The sequence below is a fragment of the Pimephales promelas genome, chromosome 10 (assembly GCF_988280905.1).
Source record: "Pimephales promelas chromosome 10, fPimPro1.hap1.1, whole genome shotgun sequence".
NCBI lineage: Eukaryota > Metazoa > Chordata > Actinopteri > Cypriniformes > Leuciscidae > Pimephales > Pimephales promelas.
Window position 1 is genome coordinate 11781107 of NC_142778.1, and position 20546 is coordinate 11801652.

The 20546-nt window shown below is 40.0% G+C and overlaps 1 protein-coding gene across 3 annotated transcripts in view; it reads left to right on the forward strand.

The window, feature by feature from the left end:
* Nucleotides 1–20546, forward strand: part of gse1b (Gse1 coiled-coil protein b) — a 284583-nt gene that overhangs the window by 213481 nt on the left and 50556 nt on the right. For 2 of the 3 annotated variants that reach the window (XM_039681917.2, XM_089135398.1), the window contains one exon: nt 17815–18012. In XM_039681917.2, coding sequence (XP_039537851.2) covers nt 17815–18012 — 198 coding nt within the window. Of the gene's footprint in view, nt 1–2885; nt 3027–17814; nt 18013–20546 lie in introns of those variants that run through there. The other variant, XM_089135399.1, reaches the window with a different exon arrangement.

Consider the following 20546-nt stretch of genomic DNA (forward strand, 5'->3'; position numbering starts at 1 on the left):
TTTCTGCACATGCGGGTCATTTCACGTTCACGTTCACACAGGAGATCACAAAAGGTCGCATTTAATTGGAAATGTGAACAGCCTTGCAAAAAAATAGAATTTTTTCAAAAAATCAGAATTGAGCATTAAAGCCACACTGCGGAACTTTTTGGCCACTAGATGGTGCTCGACATGTAATTTTCACGTCCAACGTCCCTAGAGGCCACAAGCTCCGCAGCACTGTCGCAAATTAATGTCAACAGTCAACCAGTCAGCCTCCCGTGTCTTTAGATTGTGTGTGCTTGTGCTTTTACTGTCTATGGTGCTTGCAGTGTATGAGGCGGGCCGGGCAGCCTTGCCGCGCTTGATTCCCTTATAGCAGTCGGCTGAGAGAGCGAGCGGGGTGATCCCCGTGGGGATTATCATGTCTGTGAGTGAATGTGGGCACGGGACAGCGCGGACACATTCACTGCACTGAAAACACCGTCGGCCAGGGCTGACTGTAACGTTATGTGTGTTGGTTTATTTTTACAGAAACCGTGGGACATGTGTTGTGTAATGTTAGTGTTTGTGGGTACTACTGAGTCGGGGGCACGTTCACGTTGACAAGAGCCGATTTTATTAGTGCGAGCCCTGCACTGAGGCGGGCTGTGTTTGTAGAAATGAACACTGGGCTGTGGGCATTTTATTGCACTCATAACACCATCGGCTGTGGCCGGAATACTAGAACATACTACACTGCTTATGAATTTATCTGGGTTACCTTAGAAACGGCATTTGTGTGCAGGCAAGTGTCCGCATCGGTCGAGCACTCCTCCTCCTTTAGCTCACGCCAGCGAGCGAAGCGAAAGCTGGACCAATATATTAATCCTCGTCCTGGCTTTTAATTTGTCACTCTCCCCATTTCTTTTTTAGTTTCCTCTGATAAAACCGTTGCCTTCTTCCTTGTAGCTGTTGTTCGGCATGACGAAAACATACGGACGGCAGTCAAACGCGAGTTGAGCACTAGCGTTAGATTCTGAGGAAGTTGTGGGTGGTGGGGGAAGTGACGTATGCCGTAAAGCGGTCGAATTTTGTAGTTCTTTTTGTGCTCGGGTTCCTACCCGAAACTCGAAGTTACAAAGTGCAAGTAAAAGTGATACAGACACCTTCAGGAGACGGCAGACGCGTCATTCAACCTATTGTAAGTCGATCTACCATCTTAATGGGTTTTGGTAATATATTATAAAGGTTGAAGAGTTCCACGGTGTGGCTTTAAGCCGTGCAGTGTGAACGTAGCCTAACTGACGCTAAAGGGTGCCTAAAGTCAGTTAGGTGACGCCTTGGGGATGAGAATGGGCTGTATTTTGGGTTTCATCTTGATATATGAAAAATTTCTACAGAAAAATATGAACAAAATAAAAAATCTGAGCCGGGAAGTTTCTGAAATTTGGTTGATTTGACAGGGAACGACCCAGATATACACTCAACACAGGGGGTCTAGTGCTCAGGAGAGTGTTCTAATGTTATGACAAGAGTAAGGGTGTCTCTTTAGACGTTCCTCTGGCTCAGATCCCAGGGAAGTGCCGGTCAAGTTGCTTGAGAAGTGGGTAGCTCTCTGGAATGTCACAGTGAGAGACAGCGTCACATTTCCTCTCTCTAATCCACTTACAAACAGAAAAAAAGGTTCTTGGGCATGGCCCCATCAGAAATGGATAATGTTCAAATTTAAAGAGATACTCCACTTTTTTGGAAATAGGCTCATTTTACAACTCCCCCAGAGGTAAACAGTTGAGTTTTAAAAATCGGCTGAATGGATTCGAAAACGGTATAAAACCCAACTGTTTAACTCTGGGGGAGTTGTAAAATGAGCCTATTTCCAAAAAAAGTGGAGTATCCCTTTAAAGTCTTCTTGTAGTTCTGATACTGCTCTGATACTGCTCAGGACACCACAGAAGTGAAAGTTTTGTCTTTCACTTTAATGTAGCCTATATAGATGCATATTGCTGTGAATACACCAAACACACCAAACAAGCTGATTAAACCATGGTATTGGTCCCAAAGCAGGTATTGGCCCTGCTAAAAAAAAAAAAAAAAAAAAAGACCCAACCTTTGTGTTTTGTGCTTGTTAGTTCTAGTTTTAAGCTGATGGACCCATAGCCTGTACTATTATTTGATTAATGCTTGGATATCAGATGTTTTATTGTATTGAATGTATTGAATGTGTGTCTTTGAAATGAGGAAATGTCTGCACTGAAAATGCTGTAATGTCACTGACAGTGTCCCAAAGCATGTTATGAACTCTTATTGTATTGAGAGTCCCTGATGAGGGAGAGGATGTGCTGCCCCCTGCTGCTCATTTCACCGAATCTCACTTGAAGTCATATTAATTTGTATAGCCCCTTTTAACAAGTTTCAAGCCAGCTTTACAGGAAGTTATTGTAAGGTATAGAGGCCTATTGCATATTAACGTATATTACATGACACACACACACACACACACACACACACACATATATACATATACATATATATATATATATATATATATATATATATATATATATATATATATATATATATATATATATATTATAATACACTAGTCATAGGCCTACTTATCCACTGTTAAGTGTCGTTTTCCTCCTGCTATGTTGTTGATATTTCTCCTTGTGTATAAAGAGAATTTAATCGAAACACTGCCACTTAATGTGGGGTGCGCCCGGCCCCTGAGAGCAGGTGCTCGTTACCCTTCCCCCTTCTCCTCACTATGCTGAAGTATTATCTCATGAATATCAATTTAGTCACGCTGACGTAGCCTAGTAGCATGCAGTCACGCACTCTACTTGATGTAGGAGGATTGGTTACGTCGCTTCCCTGAGGCGGGAAACTCCTTACGTAGACCTTGCCCACATCAGACAGGAAGCTCCTCCCCTCACCGGCTCCGCTCGGCTCGGCTCTCCGTCGACGAGTGTGTCAACAATGTACTGCCGAGCGCTGTGATACGATGGATAAACGCGTCTACTTTCCTTTTATAAGACAGAAATAGGATTTTACTTTCTTTTCAGGTGAGAGGATTGTATATTTATGTATTTGTTATAGAGCTTTAAAAGATTGATAGTGTAAATAGTGGCTTTATATTGGGGAGAGAGAAGGAACCGTCGCAGTATAAAGAGAGTCAGCGCTCATCGAGAGCGTGCGTGTGTATTGTGTGCGCGCTATCGCGCGTGTATGTGTTGTTTAATGTGTGTGCGTGTGCGCGTGTGTTTGTTTGTTTTTATTTTGCGTAAAAATAAACATTTTATCTTTTCAGTAGGGTCTGGCTGGGTTTATTATTTCTGAATATGAGCAGAGCAGCGATTATTAGAGACATAACCAGGGCTGTGTCTCAAAACCTAGTCAGCTCCCTACCTAGACAGCAGCATTTTAGCACGTCATGAGTCCGCGGCGGATATTAATGCTACTATGATGTCCCAAAATGCTGATGTTTAGATTGAGAGGCATTGGGCTTTGAAACATAGCCATATATTCTGCTTGTTGTTCTTACAGTTATCATTAACAAAATGCTTATTAAGGCACATTACTCGTTAATAACATGAAGTGTCTAATGAAACAACTTTTTTTTTGTTTCAAAAAACGTTTTGTTTACTATCTATCTGTCTAAATGTGGCCTATAGTAACCAAAGGTCCATACACATGTATGTGATGGATGGGATTTTGGCTCATGTGTCATGATCATATCCAGACAGAGATAAGTCGCATAATAATGTACAGAATTCATGCTGGAAATGTGTGTTGGAGATGTGTGTAGTATGACAGTTTAGACACTCTTCCATGGTCATACCCAGATAGCAACAGAGTCTGGGCCAAATCTGGCTTACGTTTGGCATTTCTGGCTTGATTCTGGCGTTGTTTTTTTCACAGTCTTGTGTCAGACAGCATTAGGGTAAGGTATGGTGCGCGTCACAGCTGTTTTATTGAGTTCATTCATTTACATATCGTAACATAACATAACCTTCCTGAAAAGCATCCTGGTCGCTTAACCTGCTTTCTTTAGCGTTCTCCTACTGTTGTTTACATAAAAGGCTACCAGAATATTTCCAGCAGTACATAATATGCTTAGTTATTTGTTTGATTGTGGAAAACAGAGTCTCTTCTGATTTTATTTATTCCATCCTTGTAATGACTAATAAATAATATGCTGGTTTGTTGTAACGCTGCTCTTAACTTTTTGAACACGGTGACAGATTGTCGGCAGTACAAGGCAGCTGTGGATCTTGTAAAAGTAATTAAGCTCGCCGCTGTAATCTCTGGTGTTTACATTCAGGGCCTAAAGAAAAAGGCTGACCCAGTTTTGCATGTCCTCACCACGACCAAATCCTTGAAAAGACTTCCAGTATAGCGGTCGTTAACACACCCCTTGCGTTTGCATGTGTTTCCATAGCCCTATGCTGGAGGAGCCACGGCACATTTGCCTTCTCTGAACTCACATTTGACTATCTCCCAAAGCCGTGACCTTACTCTGATGGCAGTGGGAAAGGGCACAGAACAGCGTTTCGGAGCAGCTCTCTCAAAGAGATGTTTGCCAGTATTGCAGGCGGATTTGAAAATAATGAGGGCGTTTTCCTGCCAAGGGTTTTCTGAAAAAATTGGGTGCTCTCGTGGGGGTCCTCGCGCTCACCGATGGATGCTCTTGTTGAGAAGGATCAACAGGAAGTGGCAGAGCAGCTGTGTCAACATGTCGTATAGCACCTGTCTGCTGTGGGCCGTTGCTGAGGGCAAACCCCCGCTGAAAAGCTCACAGGCACCCCCTGCTGCCCTCTCGAACCCTCGTCCCCTCCCTCTTACTCCTTCAGTCATGAAGTGCTTAGCCTTTATCCTCATGGAACCAAACGAGCATTCTCACCCGTAGCCTGAGATCTTTGAGCACGCTCCATGCACGTCTGTGCATGTTGCGATTTGTCAATGGTCGATGAAATGGGATGTCTATATAATGGCCTTTCATTATAGCAGTTGAGACATATTGTCCTTACTTTGTATCATAGAAGTAAGCTAATTTTTGTGAATGTGCAATAGATAAACAAGTAGTAGTACCTGGTACAATAGCTACCAAAGTATTTATGATTACGATGAAAATAATATGATAAAAAAAAACAGTTTGCAATAACAAACGGATGACACCAGAAGCCCCGCGCATTCAAGCTGTCTAGTCCTGCTCCTGTAGGGCCAGCTTCCAGCCTTCTTCTCCAACACACCTGCCTAGTCATCCTAAAGACCTTGGCTATGTTGAAATTACCCCCTCATTCACTATTCCCTACATTTACTCCACTAATATTGTCCACTTGAGGGAGTGGATGAAAACAAATGAGTGAGTGAACACAGGAATAGCTGCCGCTTTTACATAGTTTGTGCTTGCTGTTTAATAATCATTTGAACCTTAGTAGGTAATGCAAATATTTATCTCGAACGCTGTCACGTATGAACCTCAATTAAACAATATAATAATCCATTAAAAAGGAATTTATTACACTGTAGCCACATTGGACCAATGGTTTGGAAAGTGGATGGATGGATGATTCGAATCAATTACGGGCAGCATTTTCTGGTCAGACACGGGAGTTCATTCGACACGCGACTCTTATGGTATTCTCTAGCTGCGCAGTTGTTATAGCGGTGCATTGTGGGATTGAATTAGTGCAGTCAATAACATCCACTGTTGTTTCAGACAGCACTACAAATGGCTGTCCCCTTAAATAATGCCCTTTTTTTAAGGGTATGGGGGCCCAATTTGGACACAGCCCTTGATTTTCTGTTCCAGTTTAATTGGGGTTGGAGCTAAACTGTGGTGGAAGGTGGTCTTCCGGGAGCAGAATTGAATACCCCTGGTTTACACCCTGAAATTTTCACACTAGATTAACTCAAAATGTACTAAAAATGTATATCATTATTTAACAACGATGTTAAAGAGTCATTTAGCATTATTGGATATAATGCTATGCGATCAGATGAGCTTTCTGTGGAAATGTTGATTTGTATATTTCACACCTCTAGCCTTGCTGTCTTTTGTAAACTATGTGGCACTTTCAGTATACTTCTGACAGACTTCCTCTTTTCTTCTCTGTGTTTGCGTTTGATGTTCTGTGATGAGTCTCAACAGATCTCTACAGTAATCGCATGGATTTTATCAGATGCAACGTGTTTTGCTTTCACTCGTCCAACCATTAAATGTCAGCTGTTATGTGAACAGCACACATGATAAGAAAACTAGAGGCATAACCATGTGCTTTCCTTAACACCTGCTTTCATATTCTCTAACGTCAATGAGTAAACAACACGAGAAGGAAGTTATTGTAACTGAAAGCTTTTTTATATGGTTGTGTTTCTATTTTCACACTGTCCTCCAGTGGTTTCCCCCTAATGTAGCCTTCACCTAAATGTGATAGCTCCCTCTAGAGGCTGTATTTGACAACTCTGAGCACACACTTATTTTCTCGTTTTGTGCGGCTGTACCAAACCACATAGTGTAAGTATTGTAGAAACCAGCTAAGTGAGCACTTCCTGTGTGCAAGCTGCTACAAGGCAGTCACACAACAGACCACACACGCACAGAAGCAACCGTCAGTTACATATCGTTCAATCTTGTGACGACTTCAGCTCACAGAGAGTCTACTCTGATTTGCCTATCCGCCCTAGTCAAACACAGCCCTGGCTCTGCATATGCAAATGCTCAGGCATGCTGGGTAATGTGCAGGGCAGGCGGTGACGGGCGTCCCCGACTCACAGCTGTTATCTGATGTTATCTTTGACACCAGATCGGCCTCGACATGTTGCAGCATTCAGCGTCCGTGACCTGGAAACCAGACCTTTCAACTGTCAGCACCTTCGTATCAGACTCAGCAGCGTCTGTGCTGTGTAAAACATGCCAGAGAAATTGTGTTTTCAAGAGGGAATTTGATGCGGTGTAATGCAACAGTAAACAGGAGCTTATTGCTTTAAAGACAACATAATGCAGTGTTTAACGGCTCAATTTGATAGAGTATCAAGCTGGATATAATGTAGAGCGAAACTTGGTATGTGTCAGGCTGTGAAGTTGTTTGTTAATAATACTATTTCTTCATTACATCAGCAGAAAAGAAAAGTAATTTCAGAGGCAAAGATGACAGATCATGAAAAACTTATCTCAATACTCATTTCAATGTTTATGTATTTGTTCACAAAGGAGGTACATAATTTCAATCAAACTGTAAAACAGTAAAATTCTTGAAGAAATTTTGAATTCAACAAGGATGCTTCCTTTTTGATGGATGGCACAAATAGCCTTAACATCTACAATTTTGATACTGACGTTTAAAACAGAGTTGTTGAAAGTCTCTACTTTCACATTTACAAGTCAGAAAACAAGTAAGGACCGTGAAGCTAGACGCGTGATACGGAAAGTCGAATGGCTAAATTAAAAAATGCTCATTAAAATCGTTGTGTTGTCCGGTATGACTGAGGCTTAATTTCATGTGCTCACCAAAACCATTGTGAGTGTTTGATATATCATGAATGGGAAGAGATATTTGTTATTTGTTTGATTGTGGGGGGAAAGCTCAGTGGATTTGAGCTATTGTGTGTGTGACGTGAGCAATACAGCAGCAGTTTTGGCCCCAGACGTGAACGTTGAGAGCACAACAGCAGTGTGTGACAGTAGCTGCTGTAATCCCTTTGGTGGCGATAAGGCATGGCTAAACAAACGCAGCGTGAGCAGCACTGAAGCCAGAAGATAAGACACACACTTGTCAAGACAGTGCCTTATCGGTCCACAGTTCATACGGCATAGTGCTCTCACTCTGTGTTTGTTGTCCAGGTCTATGGCCGTCTCGTCTTGGTGTGTTAAGCGTGTTGGAGGGCTCGAGCGTCGTGCAGACAGAGTGAAACAGCGCAGCGGGGCAGTTTGAAGGAGTTTAACGTCACCATATCACTTACAGCTCAGTCTCAGTAATGCCCACACTGGTCTACTGTCCTCAGCTGACAGGAAACCCTTAGGGGCAGCAATAGTGGTGGCCCAAAATCCTCTACACCCACACAATACACAAAAAGGCAGCATTCTTCACTCCCCGCTGTGTTCACACACTGTTGTTCAGCTATTGCTGTCTTCAATAGGCTGTGTGCATGAGACACACACACACACACACACGCACACACACAGGAGAAAGGCTTCATTATGAACCACCTGGAAGTGCCACAGCCAGCTGCCAGATCAGCTGAATGTCATATGGTGTGTTTGTGTGTGTGTGTGTGTGTGTGTGTGTGTGTGTGTGTGTGTGTTTAAAGCAGCACGGCTGAAGTAGCTCATGTATTCCTCCATCTCTCCAGCAGTATCAGTCACATATCTGGTGATTCCAGAATGAATTGTCCCATTACCCATAATTAAATTCAACTCAACTCTCATTCTCTTTATCATAATGTCTATCCTATCACAGGTGTAATTTGATATCTGGACAAACTAGCACAGATATTTTACAATTTCTGCAAGCAATGTACTGTTGTGTACGTGCACTGTTTGTAAAAGGTGAATGTGGTGAAATGATCATGTGTGAATCAGTATATGAGCAGTCCACTGCTATGTGCGTGTTATAAAGATGAGTCTGTGTGCAGTTGCAGATAGGGCTCTGTGGAAGGGGATTGTTGTGTTGATTTTGTGAAAACTGCTGTTTCCCTTTTAAGCGAGTGTGTGTCTGGTTTTGTGTGCCATCTCATCTATTCAGACTGCAGTGATAAAACCAGTCATTCAGGGTCAAGCATGTGTTTGTATGTCTGTTTGTATATCCTACACACTCTCCCCGAAGGCCATGTTAGTCTGAGTCTGACACTCACACACACACACACACACACACACACACACACATACAGGGGTAATTCCAGATGAATGACAGTAGATAGCTCCGTCCTGCAGATCTGGACTGCTTTAATGAGCTGATAGGCAAATCCGTTGCTGGTTAAAGATTAAATGCTCTCCAGGGCAGCACACCTCTTATCTCAGCAGTGGGCCACAGCATAGCGGAGCCACCGGGATTATTGCCTCTGTGTTTGTTAACGCATGGTCAGGTCAGAAGTGGGCTGCTTACTCAGCCCTTGTGTGCTTTGTTACACTCGAAAAAATGCAGGGTCAAAAAAATAACCCAGCCGTAACCACGCCGCTGGGATCACTATAGGACAGAACACGCGCTGGGTTGGTTTGACCCAAGTGCTGGGTTTTTTCATTTAGCCCACATCTTGCTGGGTTAAGTCTTACTCATGCGCTGGGTTATTTCCTGTCTCATTGCTTTATTAGAATTAGTAACAAATATTTGTTATATTACAAATTTAAAATAATTATTGTCTCAATACAATACAATAATACAATAAACCAGAGAGGCCAGTGTATATGTGATTTCAATCATTTATTTATATATATATATTTTACATTTTTAATACATGTCTTAAATATTTTTTGTATACAATTATTACAAGTATACAATGTTTACTCATTCTAAGTTAAAAAAAAAACATAATGGTTCATTAAGTAAGCTCTTTATACACCACTGAAAACATAGTTATGTATATGATATTGCATATGATGATATTGCAGATCCTCTTAAATATTACACAATGCACCTTTAAAAGTCATTAAGCAACTCATTTGAACTCTTGTACGATTATGATTTCATTTATTAAGATGAGTTGGTTTATTAAGGATAGCAAGAAACATTTAAAATGCGACTAACTATCATGTGGGCCTGAAAGAACTTTTTGTTTTTCTCAAATTTGACGACTCTTTTCCATTAATTTGATGCACTGTTTCGTGTATTTAACATGAAAAACAAAATAAGGCTTTTGAAACAAAGATCAACAGCCCCCAGCAAAGATTCTGTCTCGATGGCGTGGCCTGGAACAATGGCAAAGGTCTGACGTGTCCCCCTCGTCGCATCCCTGATGCTCCAGTCATTTTGTAAATATTCATCCATGTTGGCCCCCACCTGTTGATTACGCACACAATCACTTTGAGTGTTGCAATATAACTGACATGCAAGTTGAACTTTTTTTTGTGAAAGTATATATATATATATATTTTTTTTTTTTTATTTTTTTTTTATTGCAAACATTACCAAATATGACCAAATGTGAAAAACAAACAAAATGTCTATTTACACATCTAAATAGACATTTAGCAGTCTAGTAGTCTGGGATTCAGGATAAGACAAAAACATGATTTGGAAAATGGATTCATAATGTACTCGCTAATTATAAACATTTTGTAAATTTTGAACACAAAGTTATGGACTGCAGCTTTAAAAATTAACAAACATGTATTTAAAAAATGCAATTTTATGTTGCAAACAGAGATTGTACCTTTAAATATTCTAAACCTAAATTACATTCATAGTTAACAAGCATATCAAACGTCTACCCTTATTGAAGAAGAAACAATAAAGCAGCTTACAGGTTGCATGTCAAGGACCTCTGTGCCTCTGTGGTGGGTCTGAAGCCCTTTCCTCCTCTCCTGTAACGTTAGGTGGATGGGGGAAGCAGATTTTGCAGGACCTTCAAAGCTGTCTCCCCTTTAGCAGCTATAAACAATATGAGCATATTACATAAAGTTGCATTAACATTTAAATAGTAGGCTATGCTGTATATAACAATTCATATTTCTAAAGTAGCATTTCTGACTTTTCTGCCCTGGTGTTTAAAATGGCGCTGTTGTGAATATAGCAAAAACGATTATTTGGCCTCAAACATCATGCACACTTGGTCCATGACCACTGTCTTAATACTAGTCTTAATATTAGTTTTAGTAGGGCTACCTCAGGTCTTAACAACTTGTAATGGGTTCAGGGCGAGAACATGCTTACTATGAAATCGATTTATTTCTCCTTGCCTCAGTCGAAACGCGCAGAATGTGCTGGAACTTACCCCCGTCGCTTCTTCTGATGAGAATTTCTTAAATGTGCCATCAGACTTTCCACACACAACTCTCTAGACTTTTTTCCCAGTTTTTACGTGCGAGCAGGGACTAAAACATAGCATACTGTGCATGTATGGTTTCATTCAAAACACTTTCCTCACTTTTAATTACTAAACGTCCACAATAAATACGATATTTATGTGATTAAATTAAAATTTAAACTGCATATTTCATTAAGGCTGCTGACATAGCTGGATTACAAAAAATGCGGCATTTTTGTCAAAAAAAAAAAAAAAACGAACCAGCTAGCTGTTACTATTTAATGTTTTATAGAATGTAATACGTTACCCCGCCCTCACACTTCCATATCAAAGACTGTATACTGAACAATTAAATTTTCATGTTAAAAATATTGGTATTATTGTATAAAAATATTACATTTATATTAACTCACCATAAAACACTGCCCGCTCCGAGTGACGTCCTCAGAAGTGAAGAGTCAGAAGTGAAGAATCCAGAAAGTTCCGCAAAGAATAAATCAGTTGCTGGGTCAAAATATCCCAACCAGCTGTTTATTTGTGAATTACCCCCTTACAACTCATTTGACCCATGAGCAACCCAATAATGTGTTTACAGTGCCCCAAACAACCCAGAATTTTGACTCAGCACAATCAACCCAACAATTTGTTTACAGGAACAACCCAGCATTTTTTGAGTGTATGCTGTGGCCTGTGATTGTGTCTAAAAGGTGGCAGAGTTTTACAGTAAACAGCTGATCAGCACATGAGTATAGATTAATAAACTCTAACATAAGAAAAACACATAGTATACACACTTTTTATGATTGGTATAGTTGGGAACAACGAGAGAATTCAAAAGCTGGTTTGATGCAGGGCTTTTATTGCGTTTGCTGCTGTAAATCTCCAGTATCTGATGAACAGTGCATGAGATGTACAATCTAAACTATAGGGGTCCTACGATCATGATTTTTGCAACTGATACCGACTACCGATTTCTTGTCATCGTTATCATCCAATCTTTCAAGCTTTATATAAGTGATATGTAAGCTCTCTATTGACTTCCAATTCTAACTCCTTACAACCCTGAAGGCAATTTTAATGATTTCACATCTAAGTGGCATACTTGAAATGGAAGCTTATGGGTAGTAATATTCAATTTGAAATGTAATATGCAAAATGACAAAGCATTTCAGTATTTACATGTACATTTTCCATACCATATGGGCAACATTTGGAGCAAATTCAAAATTGAAATTCAATAATATTTACATTTGCTATTTCCTACACTAGTTTTGACATGATTTAAACATATAGTTTAACCGTTTTATAAGTTGCAAAATGAAAATGCATTATTAGGAATGTTTAACATGTTCAAGTTAAAATTGTAGCAAAATTATCATTTAAATGTTATTTTTCTTATTTGCATTTACACTCACAGTTAAGACACTTGCGATTTGCATTTTCATTAAATGTCCCACAATGAATATAGCAAAATTCAATGTGAAATTGAAAATGCAATCCGAGCCAATCACGTCCACGCCCTGTCAATCATTGTTGGAAACATGGCGGCGGCAGAGCTATTAAGAGTGAGGCTTTACTGGCAGGTGAAGTGGAGCAAGAACTGGGAAATGTCAGTGTGTTCCCGAAGATTATGCGCATCCGTCAGTGGTATAACCAGTACGTTGTTAGAACCACTTTACTTGAAGGGGGGTGTGCATAAGACTGACATGACACCTTCATAATCATGACATGACATGTCAAGTTTTATGCATGTTTGTGATAACTGTCATTAAGTGTCCTTCGCTCAGTTATGACATTTTTAATGCAAATATGACATTGTGTGAGATTTGTTTTTGTTATGACACCTTGACATGAACCAATACATCATAACCTGTCAGTGTCTTTGATATGACAACTTGACATTACTAAGACAACACAACCTGTCATAAACATGACATAGCAGATTAATTATCAAACTTAAGAAACCACCTAGCTTTATTGGTTAACTTTACATTAAACTGTCAGTTGGTTGGTTTTGACATTGGCTGTCATGAAGCCATAATAACTTTTAAATGACAATTTCAATTAGTACCACTGTAGTTGAGGTCACGAAAAATATTCACGACACAGTTATAACAGCCTCATGACAGCCAATGTCAAAGCAAACTTAATTTTATGTCAAGTTGTCATGACATAGACACATGACAGGTTAAGATGTATTGGTTTATGTCAAGGTGTCATAACAAAGAGATCTCAAACAATGTCATATTTGCATTCAAAATGTCATTATTGAGCTAAAGACACTTAATGACGGTTGTCATAAACATGCATAAACCTTACTTCATATTCAAGACATACGTCATGTCCAGTGTTCGAACTATACCGTGTCCTTTGGGGGAGCTCAATTTTTTCTTGATAAGTCAAACAGCAAACAGCCATCCACAAATAGTCTATAATAGGCTGTCTTTGAGTTCACTTGAACAAGGGTTAAATTACTCGTCGGCTACAGAAGAATACCACAATTCCTCCGTTCAATTAGGCCTAAGACATCGAGAGTCAAGCAGACCTATAACAACCCCAGCCACAACACATAATTGGGAATAACATGCCTAACCTTAACACAGAATGGATTTCAAGGACTTTGCTCAGATCAATGACCTCCAACATTTATATCTTTTCTACGAATCTTTGAGTTAACATGTATTAAACATGATTGGAATTTGCACTGCAGCGCCACCATACACTGATGCTCATGAAAAGAATAGCATGTATAGTTCTCTTTATTGAAGTGAATTAGGTTTAAATCGCCGTCATGCATGAATTAAAAATATTTTTGATGTTTTTCACATAATACTCCACGATGATCACATTACACAAAACTGAAATTGCAAGTCAAAATAAAACATTGTCAATATTTTTGAGACCCCCCAAAATTTCACGAATCACGTTTTCAGGGGAGCCCATGCCATATTAAGGGGAGCCGAGCTCCCCCTAGCTCCCCCGTAGATCGCACCCTGGTCATGTCAGTCTTATGCACACCCCTTCAAGTAAAGTGTTACCGATGTATGTTATGTATGTTAGAGAACGCGTCTGGTGCTCGTGCACGCTTTACAACAGGTTACTTTACTCAAATGATCGCAGTCAAGCTGTCCGAGATTATTGCTTGCTCTGTCAGTATGGTTGTATTTCTTTCTTTTTACAATTCTGATTGTTGTTTATGCATATTAACAAAAACGATGTGTAGTCCAACTGGATGCAAATGAGTGCCATTAATAATAATAATAATTTCTATTCCCCAAAATAACTCTGATTTTGAACCCCTTTCACACCCTAAAAACGTTTTAATTGTGAACATTTTATTTACAAAACTCCCGATCCTCAACATTCCATAGATGCTCCATTGGATTGAGATCTGGTGACAGTGGAGGTCAGTTTAGTTTAATGAACTCACTGTCCTGTTTAAGATGATTTGAGCTTTGTGACGACATGTGGTCAGCAGCAATACTCAGGTAGGCTGTATAGTGTTTAATTGATGCTCAGTTGGTACTTGCAAAATATCTAGGCTATCACACCACCAGGACCTGTTCACATCAAAAAAAAGTGCTTTCTGAAAGATGGGTTTAGGCATCAACAGATTTATTTTTTTAAGATTTGTTTTATTTTAAGATTATTTAAGGAGCAGATTTATTTATTTTAAAATTTTTTATCAAATTTTACACCTACCAACATTGCGGATGCTCACACAATCATCTTCATAAAAACTAAAGAAACGAAATGATTTTACAAGTCCTGTTGCCACTCTGTCCTATTGCGGTCGGTCGGTCTTTGATTTTATGATATTAGCTGATGATTAGCTGTTGCTTTCTGTGACGTGAACTCCTTTAGATCTGCATATAGCGCAGGAATTGAAGTTCGGATTTATATCCGTTTTGCGAAAACACATTTATGTGACCAGGTGTAAATGGAATCGTTTTGAGAAAACAGATAGCTATCCGATCAGTAAAAACGCATTAAGTGACCAGGTGTAAACAGCCCCTTTGTGAATACAGATTGTCATAAAATGTGATTATCGGCCAATCCAATCTGTGGCCGAGTGTCCTTTTGCTGAGAAACAGCATATGTCTGTCATATCAGCAGAAAACTGGCAAACCATAGCATGTTTATTTATTTAATAATTTAATTTGTGTATAAAGTGTTGAAAGCTCAAAAGAAGAAATAACCAGAATAAAAACGAAGGATGAGGGACTGTCAGTATTAAATTCACCATAAAATGGAAGTTGCAAATATTCTTTTTCTTCCCTTTTGCGACATATATCTGAGTGTAACTCTCAAGTCTCTCATAGACGGGACTTGATTTTGTCCTTTGGGAATTGATTGGATCATTGTCGTTTGCTATTGCTGCAAAGTTAGAAGAGGTAGAAGAGAAGAGATGTTACTGAAAGGAGGGGAAGTGCCACTTTTGATTTCATGGTAACTTTAAAGGTTGATGTTTTGTAATATTGCATGTACAGGGCCATGTGATTTCCACAATGCATAGTCAGAATCCAGTCATAAAAATGGAATTTACAGTAGGTAAGTCAAGGAATTATTTGTATAGTCAAGAACACGTGATCCACTGGGTCTTTTCCTCACATTTGTCTCACAACTCTCCAGAGCTCACTTCACAAGCATTTTACCATTTCATTTGATAAAGTCTAAATCTTGTCATATCATTTTGCATGCAAAAACTCTGTCAAGGGCTCAGCAATAACAACTGTCCAATGCAATTGTTTTATGCCTTCATTTATTGCCTTCTAGTTTCTTTTTTTTTAGTAGGTGTGTGTGTGTGTGTGTGTGCGCGCAAATGAGCCATGTTGTTGAGATGAGTCCCTCCTTCACATTCTGTCTTTATCTCTCTGTGAAAAAGCTGTGAGCATCGACAGAAGGAAAGAGAACTGAGTCATTGTGGCCTGCGGTGATGACTTCTAGTCCTCTGTTTAACCCTTCACTTCCTGTTTTAATGTTTGCTGGTTGAAAGTAAAGAAATTTTACTATTTGAATGAATCCTTTATATTCCTGCATCTCTGGGCTTATCGTGGCTAATCATGAAGGTCTAATCACACAAATCACCAGTAAAATTATGGTTAGGCCAACCGACCTGAATTAAAGTGTATCATGCTATTTCTAAGTTGCTACAGTGTGTGTGTGTGTGTGTGTGTGTTTATACAATATATTTCTACCATGGCATTGTTGATTCTGAACATTGCTTGATTCTGGTTTGTTTCACACTTTTCAATGGATATTGATTGATTGTATGTGCATTGTGCACAGCTAGTTTCAAGTTTGTTAGTTGTAATGCAAGGTGCGTTCTATACGTTAGAGCTTCCTAGGGACACATACTTAGTGATAACTATGATATTTTATGGGTTAGTGTTATATATATATACGTATATACTATATGACACAAATTTTCAAAAGCAGCGTGAAGAGGTCCAAGCATTTTTTTTTTTTTTTTTTTTTTTGTAGATGGATACGGGTACCTGTGATAAAAAAAAGTATTGCTTAGTGTGGACTGTCCATTAGTGCTTGTTCTCATCTGCTTCGCAGTTTATATAGGAGGTGGAGCACAGACGTGCCTTTTGAGAGAACAAGATGCAGGGGGTAGGAGATTGTTGTAATAGAAGAGCACGTCTGAACATGCCACCACCTCTGGATCAGGATTTTCCTCAACACACACAGAGAGACAGAGAGAGAGAGAGAGGATCTACCTCTGTCTCTCTTTCTCTTTTATCTCAGAAGGGCAGAGGAATTATGGGTGGAGAGTAGGGTCATGTGACATTGTAGCAGCTGCTACACTGAACATTTGACTTGACGAAAAGGGATTGTGTGTGTTTTGCTTTGTTAGATAAGCTCCGAACAGTCTGAAGAGTGACGGTTTGTGAACTGTACAAAGAAGTAAACTGAGACAGACTGGCTATGTGCTTGTGTGTGTGGGATGTTAATGTAAAGGTGTTGTGATTGTACACAGCACTTGTGTGTTTGTAACTCCCTCCCATAATGCATCAGTGAGCTGGAATGTGAACACAGTAGCGCTTTACATCTGCGTTGTGTGTGATGGATCAGTGTTTCAGTGCTGGTGCTGCTGTTGTTTTTCATTATTTATTGCACTGAGCGGTTCGTGTGGAGTGCAGTGGGTAACCAGGTCTTCAGAGAGCTCTTCTGTCTGTCTGTCTGTCTGTCATTTTACTGTAATGGCGGTGGATTTCTGACCGAAAACACAATATCAAGTATGTTTTGGCTTATGTTGTAGATAGAAGAACTGCTCATTCTCTCTGAATGTATGCAGAAGATTTGAGTAAATTGCAGCATTTTGCATTCATTGTGCAGTCTTACTTTTGATTCATTTAAAGCTAAATATTTCAGATTTAATTTTACAGTTAATTCCTGTAAAATACATCTGATTGCATTGCAGTCAGGTGACCCGATACCAGCCTAAATATTCAAGGCTTTCATGATGCCTGCTTGGGCACAGGTCTGATGATAAAAAATTAGAGATAGTAACCTTAATTTTTCCAGGCCCTTTGTTCCTCTATTGTAAGTTTTTAATTATTATTCTGTGATTCTTTGTGTAATCAGTGTAAATGAGGTATCGCATTTTTAATCTGTTGGTTATTGTGGTGTTTTTGCATTTTGCTATGGACTCTGAGAATGTGTGTGAATCCTCAAAGACAACCCGCCTGTGACCTTGGGCATAACCTTTGACCTCTTCTCCTTCACCTCTGTCTTGCAGCTGTTGAGGTTTGTTTTTGTGTGTGTGTGTGTGTGTGTAAGGCTGTTAACGTCCTCCATGAGTCCTCCTGTCAGTGTGAGGTCCATGTATTTCCTGTTAATTGCTCCTAATATCTCACTCCACTTCTCTATCTCTCTCAGGCATGAGCCATGAGCCAAAGTCACCATCGTTAGGCATGATTTCCACTGCGACCCGCACCACGGCGACCGTCAGTCCCCTCACCCCGTCTCCCCTCAACGGTTCTATTGTGCCCAATGGCAGTCCTGCGTCTCAATCCGCACACTCGGGATTCGCCGCCGCCCTCCGCAAGCTGGCTAAGCAGGCAGAGGAACCCCGAGGTAAGCCGCGACCCCCTGACTTTTGATCCTTGACCTATGTCTCAGTGCTCTAAGGACTCAGATGCTCTCTGGGTACTGTCTCTTTATTGCTATGATAATTACCCTTTAATGGAATTCAAATTGGAATGAATCAAGTTTGCTTCTCCTACAAGTCCTGGTCATGTTTTTTTTTCCCCCTGGGTCAAAAATGGTCTTCGCTGGTGGCGGACGAACACGGTCATCCACACACACAGTGCAAAGTACTCTACCCTAGGAGTGTGTGATATATATTGTCTACTACGATAATATTGTAATTGTTGTTTTAACGATGTCTCTCACTTTGCAAAACCAAACAACTAGTGAGTGCACACTGTATATATATGTGATGCAGCCTTTTCGGTTTAGGTTAAACTACTACGCGTGTGCATTTAGAGTGCACTCTCTTACTGTGCGATATACTCTATTAAAATGCAGTAAAAATACCCCTGTATGAATATTTGTCTTTTAGGCTATATTTATACTATGTGGTTAGGTATAGTTAAGCAATTGCGCAAAGTGTGTCATTCTTTTTCCAAACATAAATATTATTGAAAATGCAATATTGATTTTATACAACAGTTTAAAGGTTCTCTAAGCGATCCTGGGTGTTGACGTTCGGAATATTTTCAAACAAATCGGAGGCTAGCTAGACCCTCCCTCCTCCGCATCTCATCTCCTCCCCCTCCCTTCCGTGCTTCTTGAAATAATTGTGAACGTGCATTTCTAGCAAATTATATCATTGTGTGGGTTTGGCGAACATAAGCGTCAATTTAGAAGAAAAAAAACAATTTAACAGCAAAAACAGAGCAACCTGAATGTCGGACTGGAAGCCCTTCTGCCGCCGGAGTTCTCGCCATCGTTCAAAAGCTTTGCTACCGATGTAAATTCGGAACTTCGCACGTTCTTTATCCGACTCCTTCTTTTTAATTTGTTCTTCGGAACGACGTCTCTTTGGTCGTGTCGGCCATTTTTCAAACTTCCCTCTGATGCTTCTATCTCCTTCACACACACACCCCCTTCATGTGCACGCGCACTAACCCCCCAGACCCACCCTCAAATACTTCTTGCAAGTGATTGGCTGGAACACTGTTTGTTAGGTTTCGTGGTCCGGGTGAGACATGATTGTTTTTGTTGCCGTTTTCGGAGCCTGTGGTGTCTACAGAGACTGCGTTTTTTTACAGTGTGTTTAGGGGACAGGCAGCTAGCCGATAGTGAGGAGACGTTTGATGTATGTGACAAAAAATGTTTTGGCCCCACATCGCTTAGAGAACCTTTAATGAACAAGGCATTTTAGACACTATGGGCCCTATTTTAACGATCTGAAACGCAAGTGTCAAAACGCAAAGCACAAGTAACTTTGAAATACTCTGGTTTGAAATAGCTTCATTATTCATAGGTGTGGTTTGGGCGTAACGGAAATAAACCAAAAAGAGCGTCATATCACATTCCCTTTAAGAGCGTGATGAACGAGGTGCGCTTGTTCCATGGCGCAATTCTATTTTAACGGCGCATTTACCAGACGCACTTCACAATCGGTTCACAGCCGAGGAGATCGATGTTCTCGTCAGGGCCGTAAACGAAAGAGAAGGGACATTGGGGATGGGACAAACCCACCCAAATTAGCTTCAGTTAAACATGCATATAATAACTTGGGTAAATGTGTAAGTTTTATGTCAGTTTTTCTTATCATCATGGACACAACAATGATTTCCCTCATGTTTATATATTTTTTTCTTATAATAATGTATCATTTGCAAAAAGTAAAATGCATCTGTGTAGATGAGAGAATCATCTACAGTGTATGCGCGTTGTTCACTCTGTATTATGGCCAAGCAGGCCCGCTTAAAATAGCATTATGAACAACACGCAACACACCACTGACTTTAGACCAGGTTTTTTCTGGTCATTGGTGCAATTGTTTTCTGGAACTGCAAAATAGCACTAAGAATTGTTTGCGCCGACACACGCCTCCTTTTTGCGGCAACCCGCCCAGGGAGCGCAAGTTCATTTCCTAGTTTACCGGCGTGCATCTGTGGAGGAAAAAAAAAAACGCTTTGCGCGCGTGCAAAATTGGAATGATAAATGCGTCAGTCTATAAAGTCATTTGCGCCGGGTGCAAGATAGAGCCCTATGTATCTTTTCAATTTAAAAATAATTTCAGATATCATCAATGTTTTATTTTTTTAAATATCAAAACATTATTCAAGCTTTTGTAACTGCATTTAACCATGCATTTATGTCACCTCTGAGTTGCATTAATGAGTCTGTGTAAATACATTTCAATTTGGGTTATGCTGGTAATCCTGACAACCACGCTGGCTGAGTAGAAGCTTTGTATTCTGTTTTTCGATTTGGTCACCCGATTTTTCACAAATTTAACAATAATTTTAATCCATATCTTCACTTAGATTTTAAAGTCCTCCTGTAGTCAGTCATTTTATCCCTTAAAAAGTCACCTTTGATCACCAAAATTACATTTTTTTTAAACATGCCTTAAAGAATTAGTTCACCTCAAA